Source organism: Sphaeramia orbicularis, chromosome 15 (genome assembly GCF_902148855.1).
Source record: "Sphaeramia orbicularis chromosome 15, fSphaOr1.1, whole genome shotgun sequence".
Lineage (NCBI taxonomy): Eukaryota > Metazoa > Chordata > Actinopteri > Kurtiformes > Apogonidae > Sphaeramia > Sphaeramia orbicularis.
In genome coordinates this window covers 32227933-32253409 of record NC_043971.1, presented here as the reverse complement: position 1 = coordinate 32253409, position 25477 = coordinate 32227933, and the positions used below count along the sequence as shown (strand labels likewise).

Here is a 25477-nt window from a genome sequence, read left to right as displayed (position 1 = left end):
GTAAAGCCCAAAGCTTTAATACACTATGTGTCATCGTACCAGGGGCTCGTGCCACTCTGCTCTAAGCCAGCTTTTCCCAAACCTGCACCCAAATGCAACACTGGAGCATTTGCTTGGAATTACAGACAAAAAAAAAAAAAAACCTTCCTCAGCTCCAAATATGCCGATGTGACTTTTATAGTAGCATAGCATTTGCACAGCGTCTTCCATTATTTACTGTTGGAGCTATTTGTCGGTTTAGTTTTTTGTTTAAAGTTAATTTACCTTTTTTGTTTACTAACATAGTATTTTTTTTAGCTAATTGTTTATTTTTTGTTTGTTTAATATTTAGAATATATTTTTTGATTTTATAGTTATTCTTTTCATTCTTTGGTATTTAGCACCTTTTTATTTTGTGTTGTCTTATTGGTTTAGACCACAGGTGTCAAACTCCGGTCCTCGAGGGCCGGTATCCTGCATGTTTTAGATGTTTCCCTCTTCCAGCCACACCTGGTTCAATTAATGATCAGCTCATCATCATTCTCTGCAGAAGCCTGATAATGATGTAATGGCTTCCAGGTGTGATGGAAGAGAGAAACATCTAAAACATGCAGGATACCGGCCCTCGAGGATCTGAGTTTGACAGCCCTGGTTTAGACCGTGGGCACCTGGGTATAAATAGGGAGCACAAAGTTAGACCAGCATGCACCTGGGTGGGCCTATGGTTTTTTTTAACAGACAGTCAGACAGGATGAGCAGGAGAGACGGCACAAAAGGCCTTAGTTGTTGTTTGCCTGCAAAATCTCGAAAATAAACCACTTGAACTACATCTGTGATATGGACATTGTATTTTTGACTGCGTAAACCACAAACCCATGGTGCATCTAGTGGTTATTTGAGTTATGTTAAAGTCTTAAGTTCAGTCACCTTTAAGTTGATTTAATTTTGATAACAAATAGCCGCTACATTTAATTTTAGTTTAGTTTTGTTTTTTTTTCTCTTTATGCATGTGAAACCTTTTAATACAGAGACAAAGTGTCGCCCATTTTAATGCGACATGCTCAGTTGAAGTGATTACCAGCTGCCGACTTATCAGATTTGGTTTAGTGCTTGCTAATGGCATGATAAGGCACATTAAAGCGATAATATGTATTTAATGAAGTAAAGTCCTGTATGGTCAGAGTTAGACCGAAAGAAGATTAAGGCACTTTTTTTTTTATTTTAACAGGCCATAAAAATGACAACTTAAAATGTAAAACTAGCAAAGAGAACTTCAATATTATTAGTTTAAGACCCTCCCAGCTAATATGGTTTTATTGGTGCATTGCAAGCTCTGCAGGATTCCTACAAACCGTTCCAAAGTTTAATCCTCTACGTATCATTTTCTGTCTTTATACTAATGTGTTTTGGACAGTTTTGCATGTAGCATTCAACTTTAAAGCTGCTACTTTTCTTTATAGTCACCTTTGGAAATATTCCACAACCTTAAATCGTGTCACATACAGGCTTGCAGAAATAAAGCTGTCAATGTCTGGTGGTTTTCACTTGCAACTATGTCCTCTCCCTCTCTCTCTCTCTCTCTCTCTCTCTCTCTCTCTCTCTCACACACACACACACATATGCACACACATCCTGAGATCATCCTGCCTGATGTCAGTGTGATTATGCAGCTGCAAAAGATGGGTGTTCCTGCTGCTCCTTTGCCAATGCTTGGGGTGGGGCTCACTGTGTCCATCTGCTCATGGCCTGAGGAAGACGACACACAAAGTTAATATAAAATACGGCCTTATACACACGCATACTCGCAAACGCACACACACGCATGCATAGCGACACACATGCCCAAAATAATTGCCTCAGCAGGGATTCTACTCAGTCTAGCAGAATGCCAGGGGATTCAAGGACATGTACAAATCACCTAATAAATTCACCGAAAATCAAGTCTCTCGGAGCCTCAGAATGCCAAATATTGCTAGCATATCTTCCCTAAATCCTCACAAGCGACACTGAATCTGCATAAAGGGTGAACGAAGAGGTTGAGTCCTCTTTTGAGCTTTTAGAACTGGCTTTTTCTCCTATTTTTTTTTTTTTTTTTAACTACATGTAGGTGTTTGATGTGTTTTTCTCCTTTTCTTTTCTCTTCTTTAGGGGTCTTTTTGCAAGCCATTACACTGAGACACATTACCTGGAGGATGGAAGTGCAGTCACCGGTGCTCACAACTTTACGGTACGGTGGCACTCGAGTGCTTTTGACATTTATGGTGGGATTGACCTACAGTGGTGCTCTGGAATCACGCTGTAAAATCCAACACTTTAAAAAAAAAGGTCATTTTTTTTAAACATGAACCTCCCAGTATAGTTCATCAGAGTCAACTTCAGAATAAAAATGATACAATATAATATGATATGAGCAATAACTGCATGATTTTGTTTTTGTTTTTGTTTTTTTGAGCACGTGAACAGATTTGAAACCTCGTAGCTTTGCTGATCTGTCCTGTGGCCTACTTGTGTTGATAAGCTGTACTTGATACATGCTGTTTTTCAGCCAACATGGCCATCAGGATTAGAAAATATGGAATCTCCTTTTGATAGCTGACCTGTGATTTATTTCATCCAGATCTCTTTAAAAAAAATGTTATGTGTTTATTTTGAATTTGTCTTTCATGTTTATTTCTGTGGACTTAGTTTTTAGTTAATTTTAGTTTGCAAGTGCATCAATAGTTTTACAGTGAAAAATGCAAAATACAGAAGTAACATTATAATAAATGGTGATGAATCACTTAAAGGTGCGGGAGACTTTTGTGACCAATTTTTCATCAAATCTGTAAAACCTCAGTCATAGCCTAAGTATCATGAATCTGTAAGTCTTTCTGTGATTACTCACCTGAATCTCTTGCATTATGGTGAACAATTTCTTAGCGCCATCCACCATAAACAAACCATGTGTTTACAAACAGAGCCGGGAGGTAACTCGGGCATCTTCGGAATTTTGTTGCGACATGCATCGTGGGAAACGGAGGCTCGCGCCACCACCTGACAGCGGCAGCAGCAGTGCGACCACATGATATTATATGGATGAAAAAAACGCGCAGAAACGGCTGAAATGCGGAAACGGCTGGAGGAATATGCATAGAGGGCAAGGGAGCTCCTGCCGTTTCCACCTTGTGTCTGTAGCAGCTGCCGCTGTCAGACAGCGGAGCGAACCGGCGTTTCCCACAATGCACGTCGTGACAAAATTCCGAAGATGCCCGAGTTACATCCCAGCTCTGTTTGTAAACACATGGTCTGTTTATGGTGGATGACACTTCAACATTGTTCACCATAATGCAGAAAGACTTACAGATTCATGATACTTAGGCTATGACTGAGGTTTTACAGATTTGATGAAAAATTGGTCACAAAAGTCTCCCGCAGCTTTAAGAAAGGATAAATAGAGAAAAAAATCATTTGGGAACTGACACAAAACTAACACTGGGTTTTTATGGGTTAGAAATGGTTTAGTTTAAAGCTGCGCATGACTTTTGTCTCCAATTTTTCATCAAATCTGTAAACCCGAATTATAGCCTAATTATCACGAAATCCATTAGTCTTTCCGTGATTACGCACCTGAATCACTTCAGTCATGGTGAACAACTTCGAAGTTGACTCCATCACAAGCCGTTTGTTTGTTTACAGACAAAACTGAAACAGAAACCAAACTATCACTCTGGCCTTTTCGGAATTCCACACAACCGCAGCTGCAGCAGCAAGAAGCAATGAAGCTGTTTCCATGTTTGTTGCTGCTGTGGCTATACTGCGGCTGCGTGGAATTCCCATTCCCACAATGCACTTTGTGACAAATTTCTGAACATGCCCAAGTGACCTACCAGCTTGGTATGTAAACAAACAGACTGCTTGTGATGGAGTCAACTTTGAAGTTGTTCACCATGAAGGAAGAGATTCAGGTGTGTAATCACAGAAAGACTTCTGGATTCATGATACTTAGGCTCTGATTCAGGTTTTATAGATTTGATGAAAAATTGGTGACAAAAGTCATACGCAGCTTTAAATTTAAAAAAAAATGCAATTGTTAAAATGATATTTTGTCTCATAATACTGTATTTTTGGCTCGAGCTTAAGTAGAAGGGTTGTTTTATGGCATGACAGCTGGTAGGCATTTGGACAGGCACTTAACGGCTGGGAAGCGTTGCTATGATGTTGCAGAATAGCTTGATTTATGACACAAAAGTGCTTTCTCATTTAACACAGCAGTTTCTTGCTCATTGTCTGCTAAATTGGATTGAAATTTGAGTTGCATTCAACAGTTTTGAGGACAGGTTGACAGCTCACTTTATAATGTTTTTTTTTTTTCTTTTTCATTTCATTTCATGAAAAGTTATGCAAACCGCACTTTCAGCTCTTTGTCTCTTGCCTTTAATTCTGAGTGGACGAATGTTACAAGCATTGCATCACACTGTCAAGTATAAGTAGTTTCAAATACACCCTCCCCCTCCTGCAGTTCCAGCCGTCATTGAGCTCTAATCAGCCTCATGTCAGTGAATATATTAAAAAAAAAATCTGTTGCTAATCTGAAAATATACTATTAAGTATACTAATACTAATTAACTACAAAAACACAATCAAAACTAGAAGCACTCGGAGAGTGCAGACCTCCGCCAAGGCTGATCAGTGCACCCCCCCGTGGGCCCCCCCACCCCCGATCACCACCAAAATTTAATCATTTCTTCCTTATCCCATTTCCAACAAACCCTGAAAATTTCATCCAAATCTGTCCATAACTTTTTGAGTTATGTTGCACACTAACAGACAGACAAACAAACAAACAGACAAACAAACAAACAAACCCTGGCAAAAACATAACCTCCTTGGCGGAGGTAATTAAGAACTCATAGCAAAATTGGTGTGTTTCCTATGTTGGAGTTTCTTGTTTCAGGGAATAGCTTAAAAAATTGTTCAGACTAAACATGTATTCACATTAAATCTGCAATTCTGTAAACTGTGAAATGTATGTACATACTAAAGCTACCCCCTTTGAGTTGACATTTTTTAGATATTATTACCTCCGCCAAGGAGGTTATGTTTTTGCCAGGGTTTGTTTGTCTGTCTGTCTGTTTGTTTGTCTGTCCGTTAGTGTGCAACATAACTCAAAAAGTTATGGACAGATTTGGATGAAATTTTCAGGGTTTTTTGGAAATGGGATAAGGAAGAAATGATTAAATTTTGGTGGTGATCGGGGGTGGGGGGGCCCACTGATCAGCCTTGGCGGAGGTCTGCGCTCTCCGAGTGCTTCTAGTTATATCTAATTCAGTTTTTTTAGGTGTAATTTGTATTTATATTTTTCACCTCATCTCATCTCATCTTATCTCATCTCATCTCATCTCATCTCATCTTATCTCATCTTATCTTATCTTATCTTATCTTATCTTATCTTATCTTATCTTATCTTATCTTATCTTATCTTATCTTATCTTATCTTATCTTATCTTACCTTACCTTACCTTACCTTACCTTACCTTACTTTACCTTACTTTACCTTACTTTACCTTACCTTACCTCTTATGTAACAAAAAATCCCAAGAACACCTTTTCTAGATTAAACATGAACTCTCCCTGTGGTTTCCTTGTGTAAAAGATGAGTGAATGTTACAGTGTTTTCAGATACTGTACTTTCTTTATATTGACCAAATTCATGGAATACTATCTGAATTCCACCTCCGTCCTTCCTCCTCCATAAATATTTTCAGAGTAGCCTTAGATGTCCTCTCTGTCTTCTACTAGACTGCTCTGCTGGAATAATGAAGGAAAACAATTACCATATTACTGTCACTTCCCATCTGTGTCAGGTTTTCTGCCTCTCCCCTCAAATGGGTAGGTTGTATTAATTTCAGAATCGCTGTTGTTATCCAGAAGTAGTGAAGGACACTGTGTTTTACAGAGCTTACACAGTTAAATCAACATAATTTACCCTCATTTGACCCCATTCTGTTTTTGATCTCAGGGGAGAACTCAGCATGAAAGGATTCAAAATGTTTTTTTATTGTAATTTTTTTTTTTTTTTTTTATTGAAGTTTTTATTTGATTTTGTAATGGATAATTCACATGTTTTACATTCACATGCACATTACATTTTACAATGTTGTCCTGGGCAAGACAGCAGCAGCAGAAGTTACACAAAATGGAAATCACTGCCATACATCCACACTTATATACATAAACCCAATGAAAGTCAGTACTAAAGACAAACATAAAACTGATGAGAACATACATATAAGACATCACCATTATTATTTATCTTTTTATATATATAAATGTGTTTATTGTTTTTTTTTTTTCTTTGTTAAACACACATAAAACAAAATAATTAAACAAAACACAAAACACAGGCTGGGAGTGGTCAGAAAATAAATTTAAAAAATTATATATATATATATATATATATATATATATATATATATATATATATATATATATATATATATATATATATATATATGTATATATATATTTATATATATTTATATATATATATGCACACACACATATCTTCCAGGCTACACATATGAGAGGTACAGTACAGTGTACAATACAATGGAAGCTGGGTTGAGAGAAAATCATTTTTATATAAATGCTCTTGTCATTATAGCAGATATATTGACATTAATATCATCAGTGAATGGTTTCCATATTCTTTCAAAGGCATTGGTCTTGTGGTGCAGGAGACAGGTCAGAAAGTCCAGGGGTTTGAATTCCATTGGTATCTTATGCCTCCCCGTAGCAAGGTTCTAATAGTTTTGGATTTTTCATTATAGTTTAGTTTTATTTAGTTTTGACTTTTTTTCTCTAATTCAGTCAGTTTGAATTAGTTTTTAGAGCAGGTTTGCTAGTTTTTATTAGTTTTCGTTATTTTCTAAATGCTTAGTTTTACTTTAGTTTTAGTTTCTTTATATCTTTTATCTTCTTTGCCGTTGAATTCAAATAAACCGCAGACGGGACTCTGCTGCTTTCTCCCATGTTTAGTCTCCATGTTTCCAGGTAGAGTGGGGACCAGAAGACGACTCTAAACCACAAGTGACGAGAAGTGACGGACCGTTAAATATCATATGGTGCCAGCAGCTAAAACTGCTTGAGGGAAATAAATCGATTTTATATCAGTCCGTCATTGACAAAGATGAAAACGAAGGGAATTTTATCCAGAATTTTTATATATTTTAGTTAGTTTTGTAAGCACACAATACAGTTTCAGTTTGTTATCATTACCTCCGCCAAGGAGGTTATGTTTTTGCCAGGGTTTGTTTGTTTGTCAGTTTGTTTGTTTGTTTGTCTGTCCGTTAGTGTGCAACATAACTCAAAAAGTTATGGACAGATTTGGATGAAATTTTCAGGGTTTGTTGGAAATGGGATAAGGAAGAAATGATTAAATTTTGGTGGTGATCGGGGGTGGGGGAGCCCACGGGGGGGGGGGGGGGGGGGGGGGGGGGGGGGGGGGCACTGATCAGCCTTGGCGGAGGTCTGCGCTCTCCGAGTGCTTCTAGTTTTTTTCTTTTGATTATAGTTTTTATTTATTTCAGTTAACAAAAATGGTTTTACAATTCTAGTTTTCGTCGTTTCATTAGTCTTTGTTTACGATAATAACCTTGCCCCGCAGTCACCATTATTTTAAAAGCTACTAAAAGTATAACAACAATGTTCCTTAAAAGCATCTCAAGCATCTCAGATTTGTCATGTTCAAGTTTTTAGTGTTATTTTAATCAGTTTGTGACATTTTTTTACTTAAATGTGTCCTTTTTTTATAGAATAACTGTTACTATCACGGGGTCGTTTTGGAGCAACCAAACTCCGATGTCACCCTCAGCACCTGCTCAGGCCTTCGGTAAGAAACATGATCAACTTTTTGTATTCAAGCAGCATCTCAACACTGCCCTTTAACTGCTATTTGCCGCTTCAGTGTTTATATTTACTTAAGTCATTCTGCACAGCAGCCCATCGGTCTTAAAACCCTTTAGCACGCTGTCAGATAGTTAGTATGTGCGACTGGTCACCCGCAGGAATTGAGGAAAATGTCACACCTCATTGTCTTTGTCCATAGAGGGACCCAGTAAATATTCACACACTGGTTTTCTTAGTAATTGGTGTCTTGCTGTTGCTAATGACCGAGATTTGAGATTTCAACAAAGAGAGCAGAGATGCGCTACGTCATCTCCTGCTTAATTAAACAGCCAACATTTCCGGAAATGTTCAGCATGCCATGAAGGCCTTTTAGAAACACAACAACAACTAATGACAAAGAATATTAAAGCTATTAACAACTGTGGCAAAATATATCCTCGATCTTATATTAACCCTTTCATGCATACTGGTCGCTACAGTGGACAGATATTCCCCAGCTGTCCTCGAATATTCATGGGTTTTGTTGTTTTACTTCCATATCAGCCAACACAGTGGACGCTTATGCATCATCCCAAACACTGCAGTTCATAAAATTATTGTAATTTTGCTGCTCATGATAAACCTGATCTGCAGTAACATGTTTTAGTGTGAATCAGTTGCTAATTGTTATTAGACTGTAATTAACAGTTTTCTGGAACAAAAAGTTTTTTTTTTTTTTTTTTTTGCATATCCTCCTGAAACCCAGCAATGCATTTTTTCCTTTGTAGGGGACTAAAGTTTGACAGGTTTACTTAAAAAAAATGCAAAAGACATTCCATTAAAAAATCAATCAATAAATAAAAATAATTTTTAAAATGTATCTGAAAAAACTGTTGTGTAATGCAGTTTCCAGTCAAGACAGTTTTTTAATGTAAAACAGCTAAAACTGTCAATTTCCTGGGTCTCAGGAGGATATTATCTCCATGAAATGAGTAATAATTAATATTAGAGTATGATAAAATGTGAGAATACATTAGTGATTGAGCAATTAACAGCATTAAAAATGGTTTTATTTCATAGTTTTCACACAGTATATCACTTTCTGAAGATGAGTCTTAAATACATATACAAATACTGATAAATATGCTGTAATTATTGACGAAAATGGTTGAATTGTTGAGTCTGCTTGTATGATTGGACTGCCATGATCATATTGTTGGGTGTAATTCAGTTACTGCATTATGTATTTGTTGTGGTCTGATGTTAAAATTAGGAAAATATTATTGTTTGATTCTTGTATCAAGTTAGCGATAAAGGTGTAAAAGCACTGAGGGGTAGGATTAAATAAGTTCATACTTCTTCCTACTCCTTTTCGACCATGCAAAATTCAGACTTGTATGTGCTTGGAGATAGATTCTGTCCATTTGAATGTTTTATTTTGTTTTTATTTTGTTTTGTTTTTGTTTTGTTTTGTTTTGTTTTTTTGCATGTTCAAAATAAATAAATAAATCAAATCAAAATCAAATCAATGCATGTTTCTTTGCTTCAAAAATTAAATGCATGGTGTCCAGCTGAGTGGACATTTTTGTGACTACATGAAAAATAGGTTCATAAAAAAAAAAAAAAATCATTTGCATTGTTTTTTTCATGCCTAAAAGAGGAATAAAAACACTCAAGAAAAAAATATTGACTAAGGTTCTCATAATTCATGCATGAAAGGGTTAAATAGAGTTCTTATTAACATGTAGTCAGTTCAAGACCAATGCAAATGACACTAGTGTTAAAGTGTGATGATGTTGAGACTATGAAAGGGCTTTTCTGCACAAAACTAAGCGGAGTTCAGGTTCAAAGGGTCCTGTTGTAGTTTTATACAGCTTTCAGTAAAAGTGGGCATGGGAAAAAAAGGCTACGTCTTTTGTTTCATATTCCATTTGTGTGTGCTATTTTTAGTCATATTCTGCTTATGGTTGTGCTTTAAAGCTCTGTTTTATAATGTGCACTATTTTCTCTGCAGAGGCTTCATCACACTTGAAAACAAGACATTTATCATCGAGCCAGTGCCCGGTCATGACACGGCTGCCCACTTCATATACCGAGTGGAAGAGCTCACACTAACCCCAGGAGCCTGTGGCCACGGTTTCAATATGTCCTCTGCTGGGCCCAAAACCCACATCATAAGCCCTGTCCAATCCTTCCACTCCAGGGTAAGATTAGGTTTTTGTATCGCGGAGCTTGAATCTTAGCCAACTTATCTAGCTCAATTCAAGTGTATAGCATTATATTTTAACATGTTTTTAATATTTATTTGTTGATCACTTGAGTAGGGTAAAGCAAAATTTCATTGGATGAAAGATAAATAACTGTTTGACCAAAGATCAGCACTTTGGCCTGCAGCCCAGTTTGGATAAGTTCCCTAGAGGGCATGCCTTTGGCTCATTTTATGTCTGTTCAGAGCCCAAATTTTAACACTCACACAGAAGGTTTGGCCAATAATTTGTATGGAGCAGGTGCAGCATCCATCTGCCCCGGTCCTGAACATTAAAAAAACTCAATTTATGTCAGGTAGGAAGACTTATGAACATGTAGTCTCTAACGACCCCTGACTAATTTCTGAATTTTATGTTCTCAGCTTCACCTTAAAGGACAGGACACAGGACAGGACGAAAAGACACAAATTCAACCAATTACCCCGTATGACCTGGCATGACTAATATGCTTTTGTGTTCATATTACTGTTAGTGAAATGAGATGGAAGGGCAAGGGTTTTGATTTGAGGATTCACTTGAAATTAATACTTTTTTTTTGCAAGAAGACAAGGGCTGTTCAACATGCATGAGAAGCTGTAATACACCGATATGAGTCGGTGATGCTTGGCAACTAAAGTAACTGGATGATCAAGCAAATAAAAAATTGATAACACTTGATTTTGTTAAACTTTATCTGAGAATTACATTTCATCAACTTATGTTCAGTATCTAAAGGATTAATTAGTCAGAGTTGTGAATGCTCCTGTGTGTTGGAGTGGGTCATTTGCTGATGTTAGCCGAGTTCTTTATATATAAATTAGTTATATGAGGTAGAAGTAGTTAATTCAGCAAATTGATTGACATGCTACACTTCATATAAGCACAGAACAAAAAAGTGAAAATAAAATTAAAACGGGTTTCAATCTCTGCACATGTTTTGAAAAGCAATGGATATTTTTTTCTCATAAATCATGCGTGTAGGCGGAAAACATATTTATGTTCAATAGATTATCTATAGCATCCATTTCATGTAACATATGTCGCGACCCATACTGTAGTTGGATCACTGAACATTTTGTCCGGGTCACCAAATAAATTTGCAGCTCAGATATCGTACACAGTCCCTTCAAATTGAAGACTATAAAAATACAGAAATGCCAGTGAAATGTTGAGGAGTATTCATTTATGCACAAAATTTGGTCCTTTCATGATTTATGAATAAGCTTATTGTGAACTAGGTCTTGATTGTTTGTCATTTATAATAATTTGGGAAACACAAAGATTAAACTATAAGTTACTGAAACATTGAAGTGGGGTATGCAAAGTGTTACATTTTTAATCTTTCAATCTTTTTTTTAACCCTTGCATGCACACTGGTCACTACAGTGGACAGTTATTCTCCAGCTGTTCTCTTGTATATTCATGGGTTTTATTGTTTTAGTTCCATATCAGACAACACAGTGGACGCTTATGCATCATCCCATACACTGGCATTCAGACCATTAGTGTAACTTTATGTTCTAGATAAACCTGATCTGCACTAACATGTTTGAGTGTAAAAAAAAAAAAAAAGCTAATTGTTATTAGACTGTAATTAATAGTTTTTTTTGTTGCTTTTTTAAACAAAAAGTTTGTTTGTTTGTTTGTTTTTTGCATATTATCTCCATGAAGTGAGTATTGAGTAGTATTAGAGTATGATAAAATGTGAGAAAACATCAGATTAGCAGCATTAAAAATGTTTTTATTTCATAGTTTTCACACAGTATCTGTAAATACATGTTTTTTTGTTTCTAAAATTAAACACATGGTGTCCAGGTGAGTGGACATTTTTGTAACTCTTGGAAAAATAGGTTCATTAAAAAAATTCAATCGCATTTTTTTTTTTTTTTTCCATGCCCAAACAAGAATAAAAATCACTCGGGGGGAAAAAAATCTTGATGAAGGTTTTCATAATTCATGCAAGAAAGGGTTAATATTTACCAATTATCAGGTATTCATTCTGTATGTGTATATAAGGTTGACATTATTAAAAACTGCAAAACTTGTATATAATCATAGTAAAGTCATCATGAGGTCCAAAAGAACCCAAAGTGTGTATGAATGTTAGTTTTATTGCATGTATTTAATGTGCATGTCTCTATTCCCACAGCATAAAAGACACACTCAGAAAACAACCAAATATGTGGAGCTGATCATCGTTGCAGACAACAGAGAGGTAAGGCATCATTCACAAGTACTATGAGCCGTAGAAACAACACAGTGAGAAGCAGCCCTTCTCGGTATCAGGGAAAAAAGCAGGGTAAGCTGCAGTAGCAGCAGAGCAGGTCCCTCTGGAGCAGTAGAATTAGGTCAGTGTGCAACGAGCAGTGTGGTCTGGTGGCAGCGGCTCCGTTTGACAGGAAGTGCTGAATGATTCCCCAGCAGAGCAAACAGGAAACAGGAAAAAACCATGTGGATACAGAAGAGTCTGCCGTGAGCACTGACGGGTTGGCTGAGGGGGTTTCCTCCTGGTAGCCCTCTGCTAATGCTACTGACCTCAATGAAAAGAAGGAGTCAGAGGGAAAGGAGGCAAATTAAAACTTTTTTGAACTTTTTTTTTGTCAGGCTCTGATTCATAGTGTAGCTAAAAATATTCAATGCAGTAGAATCACAGCGGGGTGGAAATAGAAGGTCAAACTTTGCTTCACTTTGGATGTAAAGCTTTCCGAGCTGCCAGATCTGCCAATATACCTGCTCCCTCCAGCCCTGCCATTCGTCACTCTAACACTAGGAGATTTGTCTGAATCCAGATGGTCACAGCTTGACAGTCTGCCTAACACGCATAAAAACCTATTGGCTATAAACATTTTAGGCAGCCCATTCATACAAAATACTGACACTGCAGTTGTTTGTGTTGTGCTTTATTGTTCTACAGTTGATTGACATCTCCTCGGAAAATGACAGGATTTGCAAATGTTCTGACTGATACGGTTGATAATATGTAATTTTCTTTTCAGTTCCAGAAGCAGGGAAAGGACGTAGAGAAAGTAAAGCAGAGACTGGCAGAGATCGCGAATTATGTGGACAAGGTAAAACATCCTCTCCCTTTGCACAGGAGGGATAAATCACTCTTTTAAAATAGAAATATGGCTGCCAGCTGAGATTAATGGGATGACTCTGTGATGTATTAATGTCCTACTAAAACAGCTGCTTTTAGTCTGTCCAAAACTACTCCCACCACTGTGGACATATAAGTAGCAGATTCAACAGGGAGATAGATTTACTAAAGGAAGGATGGACAGAGACATGGCAAACACGTCCTCTAACGTCAGCAACATAAAAGAATCATGCGTTTTTAAAGAACCTCAGGAAGGTTTCTGTCAAATTGAAATGTTATTCAACGCCATTGACTAAATGACAACCATGACATCTCATCGATCCGCCTGGTCCCGGAAGATGTTCATCCATGTATGTTGGGCTGTAGAAGGATACGGTATCGGCCTTTCTGTCCGCACTAATTCTCTCCGGTTGTCAACCTTTTCCACCCCTTCAGTTCTACAGGGCTCTGAACATCCGAGTGGCCCTGGTGGGTCTGGAAGTGTGGAGCGACTCTGATAAATGTCCCATCACCCAGGATCCTTTCACCACCCTGCACGAGTTCCTGGACTGGAGGAAAGTCAAACTGCTGCCCCAGAAGCCTCATGACAACGCTCAGCTCATAAGGTGGAAATTAAACCTTACTAATTGTACAAATCACAGAACAACAAGTGGTGCCAGGCATAACAAACCCCGCCCCTCGCACATATTTCACCCATTATAAGTAAATGGGAAGATTTTTTTAAAAATTCATAAAAGATTTTAATTTTGACCTACTCTTCCCAAAATGTAATGAGATCCATTCTGGGTCACTGGCAATCTATAAAGTCAATTTGGTATGAATTCAACCAATAATTTTGCTGCTACAGACATGTGAAATTTCGCCCATTATAAGTAAATGGGAAAAAAAGATTTTAAAAATTCGTAAAAAAATTTAACTTTGACCTACTTTTCCCAGAATGTACTGTCATCTATTCTGGGTCACTGGCAATCCATAAACCAAATTTTGTTTGAATTCACCCAATAGTTTTGCTGCTACAGATGTGAAATTTCACCCATTATAAGTAAATGGGGAAAAAAAAAAGATTTTAAAAATTCATAAAAAGTTTTAACTTTCACCTACTGTTCCCAAAATGTAATGAGATCCATTTTGGGTCAGTGGCAATCTATAAAGTCAATTTGGTGTGAATTCAATTAACAGTTTTGCTGCTACAGACATGTTAAATTCCACCCATTCTAATTAAATGGGGTAAAAAAAAAACATTTGAAAAATTCATAAAAAATGTAAACTTTGACCTACTTTTCCCAAAATGTAATGACATCTATTTTGGGTCATTGGCAATCTATAAACCCAGTCTGGTATGAATTCAAATAGTTTTGCTGCTACAGTGCTAACAAACAAAAAAACAAAACAAACCAAACCAAAAACAATACCCCTTGCCTCCCCTTTGGGAGGGGCAAGGGGTAATAGCAAAGTCCACATTACTACAATAATAGTAATGTATAGTTTTTTTATTAATAGTATTATTATTATTATTCATTTGTACTATTATTATGTTATGTTGTTTGTTTTTGGGGGTTTTTGCACTATCTTTATGCATGTACACTTTTTTTCTTGCACTTTATTCTGTTGCTGCTTTGACCATTGAATTTTCTCATTGTGGGACCAATAAAGATTAATCTAATCCAAAAGAAGGGGACACATACTGTAATGTACTGTGGTTTTATGTACAGTACCAAGTTAACTGCACCCCATTTAAAAGTACATCAACATTTACATCAGTTTCATACTTTTAATTCATCCTCCTACTAAAACATAAACTTGTGGATACTTTAAAGGCACTTAAATGTGAGTGGCATGGTCCTAAATGAACTTTTTTGCCAAAGTAAAATAACTGTTTTTCTATTTGACACTAAATATTAATTTTCTTTCGTTTACACTGGGGCATGGCTGGAAAAAAATGAAGTCACATATTTCCATGTGCCAATCTGAGCCGATTTTTATAGACAAATAAATTAACTAAATAGCTCCTATTCTTAATATTAGGTAATTTATTTTAAGGCTTATAGTGTGGAAAAATGAGCACTGTAGTGTAGGTAGAAGTAAAAGAGGAACCACCTGTATTTTCTTCAGTTTTTCTCCAGTGAACTTTATGTTCCCATCGTGTACATAGAAAAAAAGTGCTATTTAGAATATGCCAGTAGCAGTATGCCATCTACACAGTCAAATTTTGATGAAGTTTGCTACCTTCTGCCACCAAAAGCTGCTGTTTCTACCACATTTAACACTAAAAGACCATGCAATGCTTCTTCCATCCCCTTTTCAAACCATGTGTTGTCCAGTTGTCATCTGTTAAGTGTTTAAATGTGGTAGCGGGTTTGAAATAAACATGTGAAATGAAATGAAAATAAAAGACCATAGCAACAAAACCACTGATGCATATTATCGCTAAACAATTCAAGTTATAATAGAATGAATGTGTTTCTATCTTGTTAATCTCATGTCAGCATAATATTTCTTTTTCTTCTTTCCTTTATCTTTTGCAGCGGCGTTTATTTCCAGGGCACTACCATCGGCATGGCGCCCATTATGAGTATGTGCACCGTTGAGCAGTCCGGAGGTATTGTCATGGTGAGTAGAAACCCTTCTCTGTGCTTCCACCTTCGTCTTCCTCCGTGTTGTCTGATTGTATCAGTGTAGACATTGTTCACATGTGGCCAGCTAACACAATCCAGACACAGTTTACATGGAAAAGGTGGATTTACTGACAGGTCTGGCAGGAAATCAAGATTTTAATCATAATTATATTTACGCTGGCATGCCCGGAACATTCATGCCCTCATCTTTACCACAAACACCCACGTGCATACATGAATATGTAAAAATATTCTCTCCGAGGGATTAGACTAAATATATGCACACCTTTGTAAAGTCATGCAGTAAGGTTCTGCCCGGACGTCTCTTTAAGGGTAAATTAAAGAGCCCAGAATTTAAACAATATTACAGTTAAATTTTTATGAGATGTGATAAATTATTTAATATAATTATTCACACCCTCACGGAGCACACATTTGAATCAGCATCAAATTTTTACAGACAACTGCACATCACCCCCAGTACACTAAATTATTACACATAGTAAATGAGCTTCCTCTTAGGCTCCTCTGCAGACTCTGGTACTTGTGCCAAATCACAAAGCAGTGATCATCCCAAAGCCATTACAGTCTCGCTCAGATGTGTATTCTCCATTAATAGATATGTTTTCTGTCGGCCATGGCTCTTTCAAGGCATCTCCAGATGTTTGTCTTCACTATTACTTATAGATGGCAGATGGTTTGGACAGAGATTAGAGAACCACGCAACCAGTTAGAGGGCGGCCAGCTAAGATGAACCATTTTTCATACTCTGCCATGTGTTTTCATCAGCCTCGAGTCTTTTATTTGCTCCACATGTGCTTTCATTTTCACAGTTTGTACATCATAATGGTATTTATTTTTCAAAGTAAACTCATATGGGTCTTTGTGTGAGGATGATCATCTTAAAGCTGTGAAAGCTGGATATATCCAGTTTTATAGGGTGGTCTTGTCTGTGAGGAGATGATTTTTTTTTTTTTTTTTCTCACATGGCTGGAAATGATATCGGATGGACCATCAAAGCATTTCTTGGTTACAACCAACACAATCAGATTCTCACCATCACAGTTATGGGTTATGGCTTTTACAGAGTAATGACTGTAGCTTCCAAGAGGATGATTCATTTCAGCTGACTCTGATATTACAGTTTTGTGAAGAAGCACACAACTGTGAATTTAACACACATACACACCCAGACAATTGTAAACATGACAGAAACCAAAGAAAAGTTTTCCCATCCTTCCTGCTGAAAGGCAGGGTGCAGCTCCCTATGATGCTACTCTGTAATCAGAGCAGAAAATAGCTCCACATGGTCTCAACTTTGACATAAGCTCCCATTCTATAAAGGAAGCGTGATTTTCTCATGTTCTTGGAGGAAAATTCAAAGGCCAATACTTGTGGGCTGGTTCTTCTCTTAAAGGCCCCCTCCTCTAAAAATGTCAGTGAGTTTTAACATTTGAGCTTCACTGTGATTCACACGGTTACGTCTGTGCAGAGTTTAACTGTCTTTGCATAAAAAATAAAATTGAATGCATTTACATAGAAGGATTTGTACATTATGGAGCCAGTCATGAACTATTGTGGAACCTTTACAAGTGTATTGTGGAAAGCTGAAACCGTCACTGCACAAACACTGAAAATGGACTTTTATGAGAGCTGGAAACATCTTTTGTTAGCAGATGAACTTTTGAAATGAGCAATATTTGCATATTCACACATCTCAGAGGAGATTTTTATTGAGGTCATTTAACTTTTTGGGTAAAACTCACTTTAGAGTCAAATTATTATTCAATACAGAGTATTTTTAGGATGTGTATAAATCTACTTCTGGTTTCCTTCTGGGGTTCCCATAGATCACAAGGGTTCTGAAAGGCTTTGTGTGCTCTGACATTGTGAGGTTGTCAAACTTAGATTTGCACATGTGAAATAAAGTCGTAATAACACACTTACTGAATAATCAAATTAGGAAACCACACATCTGTAACCCACACTCTCAGTTGTGTTTTTGAAGTCAGCTCGCGCCTCGCTGACAAGTTCATCTTGTTTTTCAAATAGTCAGAGCATCATTATTTTCATATCCTTACCATTTGTTGTTGCTATTTCAGTTCTTTTACAGCTAAGTGATTTAGTGAGAAACCCATTTTACAGTTATTGTAGGAAAATATTGTGATTGTGATTTCAAATTGAATCTACTTGTTTGTTTATACTGAATCTCAAGACAAACTCACCAACTTAATCCAGCATAAAAATTTCCAAACGTAATATATATACCACCTTAAATACCAATAGCACTTGTAAAGTAAAAAGAAATAACAAAACTTCACAACTAAAGTAGTGAAACTTTACCAAGTTAGAGTCCTTAATAAAGAAAACTATAGTCAAAAATGCTGGTTGGTTGTAGTTTCCAAGATACAGTCTTGGGTCAAAATGTAAAATTCTGAGAATTAATAAGAGAACTGCGATGAACTGGCGACATGTCCAGGGTGTACCTCGCCTTCACCCATAAGTAGCCTGGATACATTCCAGCAACCCCCGTGACCCTAGTGAGGATAAATCGGGTTCAGAAAATGAATGAATGAATAATAAGAGAATGGATTTTATTCAAAAGGAATGTTTGTCCTAAAGCTACCAGATCTACTTCAAAACACTGTCTGCACATTACAGTACATTCACTTTACAGATTTTCAGTGCTTTTGTGACTTCAAAATTCTGGTTTTACGAGTACAACTGAATGCACCATTAGTCGTTGGCATGTAAGGCAGCACAAACACTGGGATGTTAATGGATCAGCTGTGCAGTGTTATTAACCAAGGATTACAAGGAAAATTGAACACTTTGCTTTCCCAACTCAGCAAGGATCTGCTCCATGCCCCAGCTTTCCACCTTCTTGTATTGATGTATTGTATACTGATCAATTTTGGGGGGGGGGGGGGTTGGGTCACTATAAATCTGGAGGGGACATCTCCCCATCCCCAGTGCCATCTGTGCGCATGCCATGTGTGCAAATTTTCGTAAAATAAAAGTCAATAAAGAACCTGTGAAGAAAAAATATGGGTAATACAGAAAGTGAAACACATGGATCTAATATGGTTATAAAATAGTTGAGCATTTTGATTTGTACTGTTGCCATGCCATGACACTATGATACAGCCAGATATTAAACAGATAGCAAAATAATGCAGGAAAGGTTCCCTTGGTGTGTATTGTCTATCCACTTCCCCCCCCCGCCCCCACCCCACCTTCCCAGTCTGTATCTTCCTCTCTTTACTTTTCTGTCTTCAAAGCCAGATGAAACTAAAACTTCCACTCCTTTCTCAACACTCTCCATCTCTTTCTACTTTGTGCAGAGGAGTTGTCTCGCTTATCAATGCAGTTCCAAGTCATACAGGGCTAAGTTTATTGAGCTTCCCGCAGTAGCCGTCTCTACTGGCGGTGGGTATGATTGGGTCTGCAGGGGTAATGGAATGGCAGATGAATTCAGACCTCCATGAGGAGAAGAGTAATAGAAGCAGGACGTGGGGCCGATCAGCCTGCCACTGGAACTGTTTTGGAACTTTGCAGCTTAAAAATTGCCCCTTTTGAACTCCCCTATTTTTATTTCTTTATTTTTTGTTTGTTTGGGGATTTTTTTTTTTCCTCTGCGAGGAACTGACTTCAGTTGTATTTCACAGATGTTCTGGCACACAGAGTTATAGCCGTGTTTATTTCCTCAAATAGTGGCCCAGGTCTTTATTTGAAGGAGGTTTGTATCAAATGCAGGGCTTTATTTCTACAGTACTTCCCTCCTTTTAATGAGTAGAAATGCTCCTATTTGTGCAAAACTTAGAACATACCAAGTTAAAAGTTGCAATGTACTTTTCTGTTTCAATTCAACCATATGAATGTAAAAGCCTTGTAGCATTTCAGTGTGTAGAAGCCATTCTTTACTAAACAGACCTCTCATTATGCAAATGTTATTTTCCTGTCACCCTTGTAGGTTTCTTTAAATTGCAGTTAAGAACAGAGTAATTCTGGGGAGCAATTGTTTATGAGTTACTTCCAATTAAAGGTAGAAAATAAACAAATGCAATGAAATATAATAGGATTATTCTAAATCATTTACTATTTGGTTTTACAAACCAATTATTCTACTATGATACACAATTATATATACCCCAATAGAAGAGGTTGGCTACATCACCCACTCCTAAAAGCAGATGTTTTTCTCTATTGCAGGATCACTCGGAGAATCCTCTGGGTGCAGCCGTCACTTTGGCACATGAGCTTGGACACAACTTTGGCATGAACCATGACACTCCAGAGCGTGGCTGTGGCTGCAGGATGACTGTGGATCGTGGTGGCTGTATCATGACTCCCTCCACAGGGTAAGGCTATCTGGATTTCTGAGAGCTTGGGCCCTTTGGGAGATGTTTTTTATGCATGAATAGTCAGGACATTTTAGTTAATCTCCATCAGTTGCCAAGGTCATTTTCAAGCAGACATGATGCCCCATTGTTTATATGTTGCTTGTATTACAAAATTCCACAGAAACACAGAAAAACACTCCCTCTCGCACTCATACATGCACCCTGGCTTGAGACTAAAGCAGCTGCTCTAGCATTCTGCTCATGTAGGCTGGGTCACTGTGATAACAGCGCTGCTGCAAGTGATGGACTCTGTGACTGTTAGCAAACAGCGAGAAGATAAGGCCTAACCCACAGTGCAATACCAGATTTCACTCACATGCATTCACATGGTCCAGTGCCAGTTTGGTTTGTCTGATGGTGAGTCCCACAAGCCACAAATGAATGTACTAAGGACATATTCTACAACAGTCTGAGGTAGAGGAAGATAAAGGTAAAAGAGATGAAGTGCTTTAAAACAGTTAAAAAATGGCTGCAAACTTACAATCATGTGGACAAACACATGAGAATACTATTGTTGTACAAAGAAGTAAAAGTTAGTGGAATGCAGAAACAGCCTGACAGTGGTTTGCCTCCACTAGAAACAAACAACCTTGCGTGAAAATACATGTTGATAACAATGATGAGGTCCATTAAACAGAGTCCTAGCAGTGGCTATTTCCATTTAGATAGTACTATTAAAACCAGCTGTGTACAACTCTGCACCTATAAAGACACAACGGAAGGAAACCAGGGATGAGGTTTGAGTAAATCTTAAAAATGCCACATAACCTCTTATAAAACCCATAAATAATGTAACAGACTATCTAGCAGATAGACTCCTGAAAACCTCAAGCGACCTTTTACTAAAGTACTAGTGAAATAGGAGGGAGGGCTGTCCAGAAAACAGTTTTTGTTTGTGCAGGCAGTGGCAACAGTGAGAACAACCCACTGTTCTCATTTATGTCGAATTAATCCTGACACACACTGAGCACCACATATTTATACAGTTTAGCTTTAAGATGTGGACATAGTGTACTGACATTCTGACTCTGCTTCAACTCATAATCGATGATATCACATTATGTCTTGGAAAGAGTTTAGGAAAATCCCTAGGTGATTTAAACCTGTTAAAAAAAGTCCCAGTGTTAATGAATAGTTTTTCAGAGGATAGCTTAATGTGCATCAACCACATCTTCCTCATGATCATGCCCTTAGATGTATTAATAGAGTGGTGATCAGTGACCTTTATGAAACTCGCTAAAGGGCAGAGGACAACTCCACACACAGTGCTTAGCGTGACATTTTGCCAGCTCCAAGTATCAATATTTTCCTATTTATTAATATGGTAATTGGACATTGACACTGCTATGAAACAGCAGTTCATGCAGGGTGCTGAGGTGCACTTTATGCTCAGTGAATATAAAGTAAATATTTAGTTAAATGTGTGCATCAGGGCATTTAGCCATCTCATATCCAGCTTTTAAAAGGTCGTAATTAAAATAAACACAACAAAGATTACCTCTAACCAGTACAATACAATGATTATGTTAAAGGTGCCCTGCCACACAAAACCGTTTTTCTTGTATTTTTTTTAAAAAATGTGTTAGGTCCATAGATGTTTGTGTTATGTAGTGGATTTGAAAATGATCCACTACCTCCTCTGTCTGCTATTGTCACTGAAAAGAAATAAGTGAAGAAATCAGGTCAATTATTAAAGCTGGTCAGTGTGACGTGTTAATGCCTGAGCTCATTACTATTCATGAGCTCACCCAGGTGAGACCACGCCCACAGAATTTGTCTAGCTCAGTGACAGTTTTTACATACAGCAAACCGGGGCACCATAAAGGGGGGGGGGGTTAAGCATGACAAATTCATGGGGCCCAGCATTCTCATGGAAAGGGCTGGGCAATATGGAAAAAGTCATATCACAATGTTTTTTTTCATATCAGACAATATCAATATGAATCACGATATAAATCAAATCACTATATTTTGTCACGCTTAAATTTTCCATTACTCATAAGTTAGTTGCGGAGACATCAAAGAGAGAGAGAGAGAAAATACATACTTCATTGTACTTATGGATAAGTCCCCCTCTACACTCTTAGCATTATCCTCCTCTCTGCTGTTATGTATTATTCCCCCCACTTTATTCATCTCCCCCCAGCCCCCCCATCTTAAGATTTTTTGACCCCCATCTTATAAGGGTCTTAAGCCCCCCCATCTGTCCAGCCCTACATACCTCCATGCCATAACTGGCGTAAACAACATGCTTTGACTGTCCGACCCTGGCTTTTACGCCAGAACTGAAACCGTTCACACCCTACTTTTCAGTAATCTGGTCGCCCAAGTTCTCTGTCATATTTTCTCCCGAGGGAACACTCATTATCTCCCGCTGTTGCCCAAACATTAGCGTGTGGGCTGCGGCTGCTCTTACGTCTGTGTTGTGTGTGTCAACCTAACTTGATGTGGCTCTAGCATGATTGGTTCGGTGCGGCGCTACTTAATTATGATTGGCTGTTCTTATGTCTGTCAAAACATGGACGAATGAATTCTATCAAAATTGTATCGAGCATGTCTCATATTTCTATCAAGGAAAAGTTATATAGCGATATATATCGTTATCATTTTATCGCCCAGCCCTACCCATAGAGCAGTGGCGGGGGCCCAATGGGTACAAGTTAGAAGTTGTGAACATTCCGTGAAAGGTCCGCTGTACAAGGGAGGCATAGAAGTCGGGAGTCGGACGTTCAAACCATTTTAAGTTTCATTTTCGGTTTCCACCAGTTCCTCTACTTGTTGCGCAGGGCTGAAAAGCCAGGCTGTTTTTGGCTAGCTGTTAGCCAATCAGAGTCAAGCGATTGACCATGTTGAATATTCATGAGATCTGGCACAAATTGAGCTGAGTCTTCCAGCAGGCTTTTGATACCAGGTTAGAATGGTTTGAAACTTGGTAACCAAGACATTTTTTCCACAGAAAATGTTACAGAGTCCATGGTATGACTTAAGACATGACCACATAAGTAATGAAATACGTGTGGCAGGGCACCTTTAAGCTTTTTATTCAGATGAAGTTTGGTAAATCCTTGAATGCCTCATATTGATTTCCTGTGTGTCGATGCCAAGTGTGCCAGACTAATTGTGCTGTCTAGACCACACTGTTTTCTTGATGCTATCAGCTCGACTGTGTCACACTCTGAACCCTGACACCAATGAAATTTGTCATGGGAAACGTTCGAGGCAAAGTTTCCGAGCCAGCTCAGAGAGGTTCAAGCTTGACTTAGCTGGTTATCTCACAAATTGAATTTTCTGAAGTATCGGCCCGAATTCCCAGCTCCCTTTTTTGACAAAACCAGTAATTTCAGAAACCAATCTAGATCTAATTTCCCCATCACAGGTCTGGTTCCTTCTTTTGTAAATTCTACCACTCTCCTTTACCCTTTCTGACTGTACGCCTGTAGAATGTAAAACACTACTTTGCAAAGCAGCGTAGCTTTTTGACTACAGTATGTGTTTGGGAGCTTAGACTTGCTAATGGCATGGAGGACAGGCGGAATCTAAATGACATGATTATCAGTGACGCTGCCAGCTGCAATCAGGGCCAGAGCGCACAGAGAGAGATCTGCAGAGAGGTGTTTTATGCCTGGATAGACAGGCAGTGTGAGGAGGCAGTGGTTTTATTTGTCTTTTATCTCCCTCAGTGGTGAAGCACGAGCAGAAACACAAAGAGAGACAGAGGTGAGACGGCAAGAAAAGGATGACAATGAAGGAATTATTAGGGAACACATGAATCTCTGTGACAGGTGCGTGATGGCTGTCCACCAGAGATTTGTGTCCTAACAATAAGTGGAAATTTTTGGGACATGTGAGAGGAACTTCATGGACATTTTTGAACTGGGGAAGTCTTTTAGAAGTTGAGCTAAGAGTTGCATCATGAGAATGTGCAGAGAAAGCTCAAAGCTGGAGGACTCTCTGTGTAACTGGGCAGAAGGCACAGCAGGAATCAGTGGCTAGACTTGAAGGCAAATGGCGAAATCTTTGTCAAGAGAATATGTGTTTTTTGTGACTCTATGATGGTGGAAGCTGTGGTCGGAGGCATTTTAGATGTTTTTTTAGACCTGAAATTTCAAATGTCTGTAGTGGTAAAACTATTGGTTGAAATCATACCAAACTGGGTTTATAGATTGCCAGGGATCCAGAATAGATGCCATTACATTTTGGGAAAAGTAGGTCAAAGTTAAAATTTTTCATGAATTTTTGAAATCTTAATTTTTTCCATTTACTTATAATGGGCAAAATTTCACATGTCTATAGCGGCAAAATTATTGGTTCAATACATACCAAATTGGGTTTTAGATTGCCAGTGACCCAGAATAGAAGTGGTTATATTTTGGGAAAAGTAGGTCAAAGTTCAAATTTTTTATGAATTTTTGAAATCTTTTTTTTTTTTCCATTTACTTGCAGTGAGCAAAATTTCACATGACTGTAGCAGCAAAACTATTGTTTCTATTCATACCAAATTGGGTTTATAGATTGCCAGTGACCCAGAATAGATGTGGTTTTATTTTGGGAAAAGTAGGTCAAAGTTCAAATTTTGTATGAATTTTTGAAATCTTTTTATTTTTTCCATTTACTTATAATGGGCAAAATTTCATGTCTGTAGCAGCAAAACTATTGGTTCAATTCATACCAAATTGGGTTTATAGATTGCCAATGACCCAGAACAGATGCCATTACATTTGGGGAAAAGTAGGTCAAAGTTCAAATTTTGTATGAATTTTTGAAATCTTTTTTTTTTTTCCCATTTACTTATGACGGGCAAAATTTCACATGTCTGTAGCAGCAAAACTATTAGTTCAATTCATACCAAATTGGGTTTATAGATTGCCAGTGACCCAGAATAGATGTGGTTACATTTTGGAAAAAGTAGCTTAAAGAAAAAATAAATTAATGAATTTTTAAAATCTTGTTTTTTCTCCCATTTACATATAATGGGCGAAATTTCAAATGTCTATAAAAACATCAATTTTGTTTCAATTTACTTCAGACTTGGCACATTTAGAGAGGCAATTGATATGCTGACAACAGCACACGCATAGACATGATGACATCAGCTGGACTGATGCCAAAATAAGCTACAATAAATGCGAGGGGCGGGGTTTGTTGTGCCTGGCACCACTTGTTTGGATATTAGAAGAGGAAATTCTGCTTTTCTTGTCTAAATGACAAAGTGCAAGTGAGGTGAAAAGGAACTATAAGTTATTATCTGAGAACATTTCCGTTAGTCAAGTA

General features: G+C 37.7%; 1 protein-coding gene across 2 annotated transcripts in view; it reads left to right on the top strand.

Annotated features, from left to right (window-relative positions):
• The window catches only part of adam12b (ADAM metallopeptidase domain 12b), a 147899-nt gene that overhangs the window by 61501 nt on the left and 60921 nt on the right, over positions 1 to 25477 (top strand). For both annotated transcript variants that reach the window (XM_030155523.1, XM_030155522.1), the window contains exons 4-11: positions 2128 to 2206; positions 7773 to 7849; positions 9860 to 10049; positions 12241 to 12306; positions 13088 to 13159; positions 13624 to 13793; positions 15714 to 15798; positions 20016 to 20164. In XM_030155523.1, coding sequence (XP_030011383.1) covers positions 2128 to 2206; positions 7773 to 7849; positions 9860 to 10049; positions 12241 to 12306; positions 13088 to 13159; positions 13624 to 13793; positions 15714 to 15798; positions 20016 to 20164 — 888 coding nt within the window. The remainder of the gene's footprint in view (positions 1 to 2127; positions 2207 to 7772; positions 7850 to 9859; positions 10050 to 12240; positions 12307 to 13087; positions 13160 to 13623; positions 13794 to 15713; positions 15799 to 20015; positions 20165 to 25477) is intronic.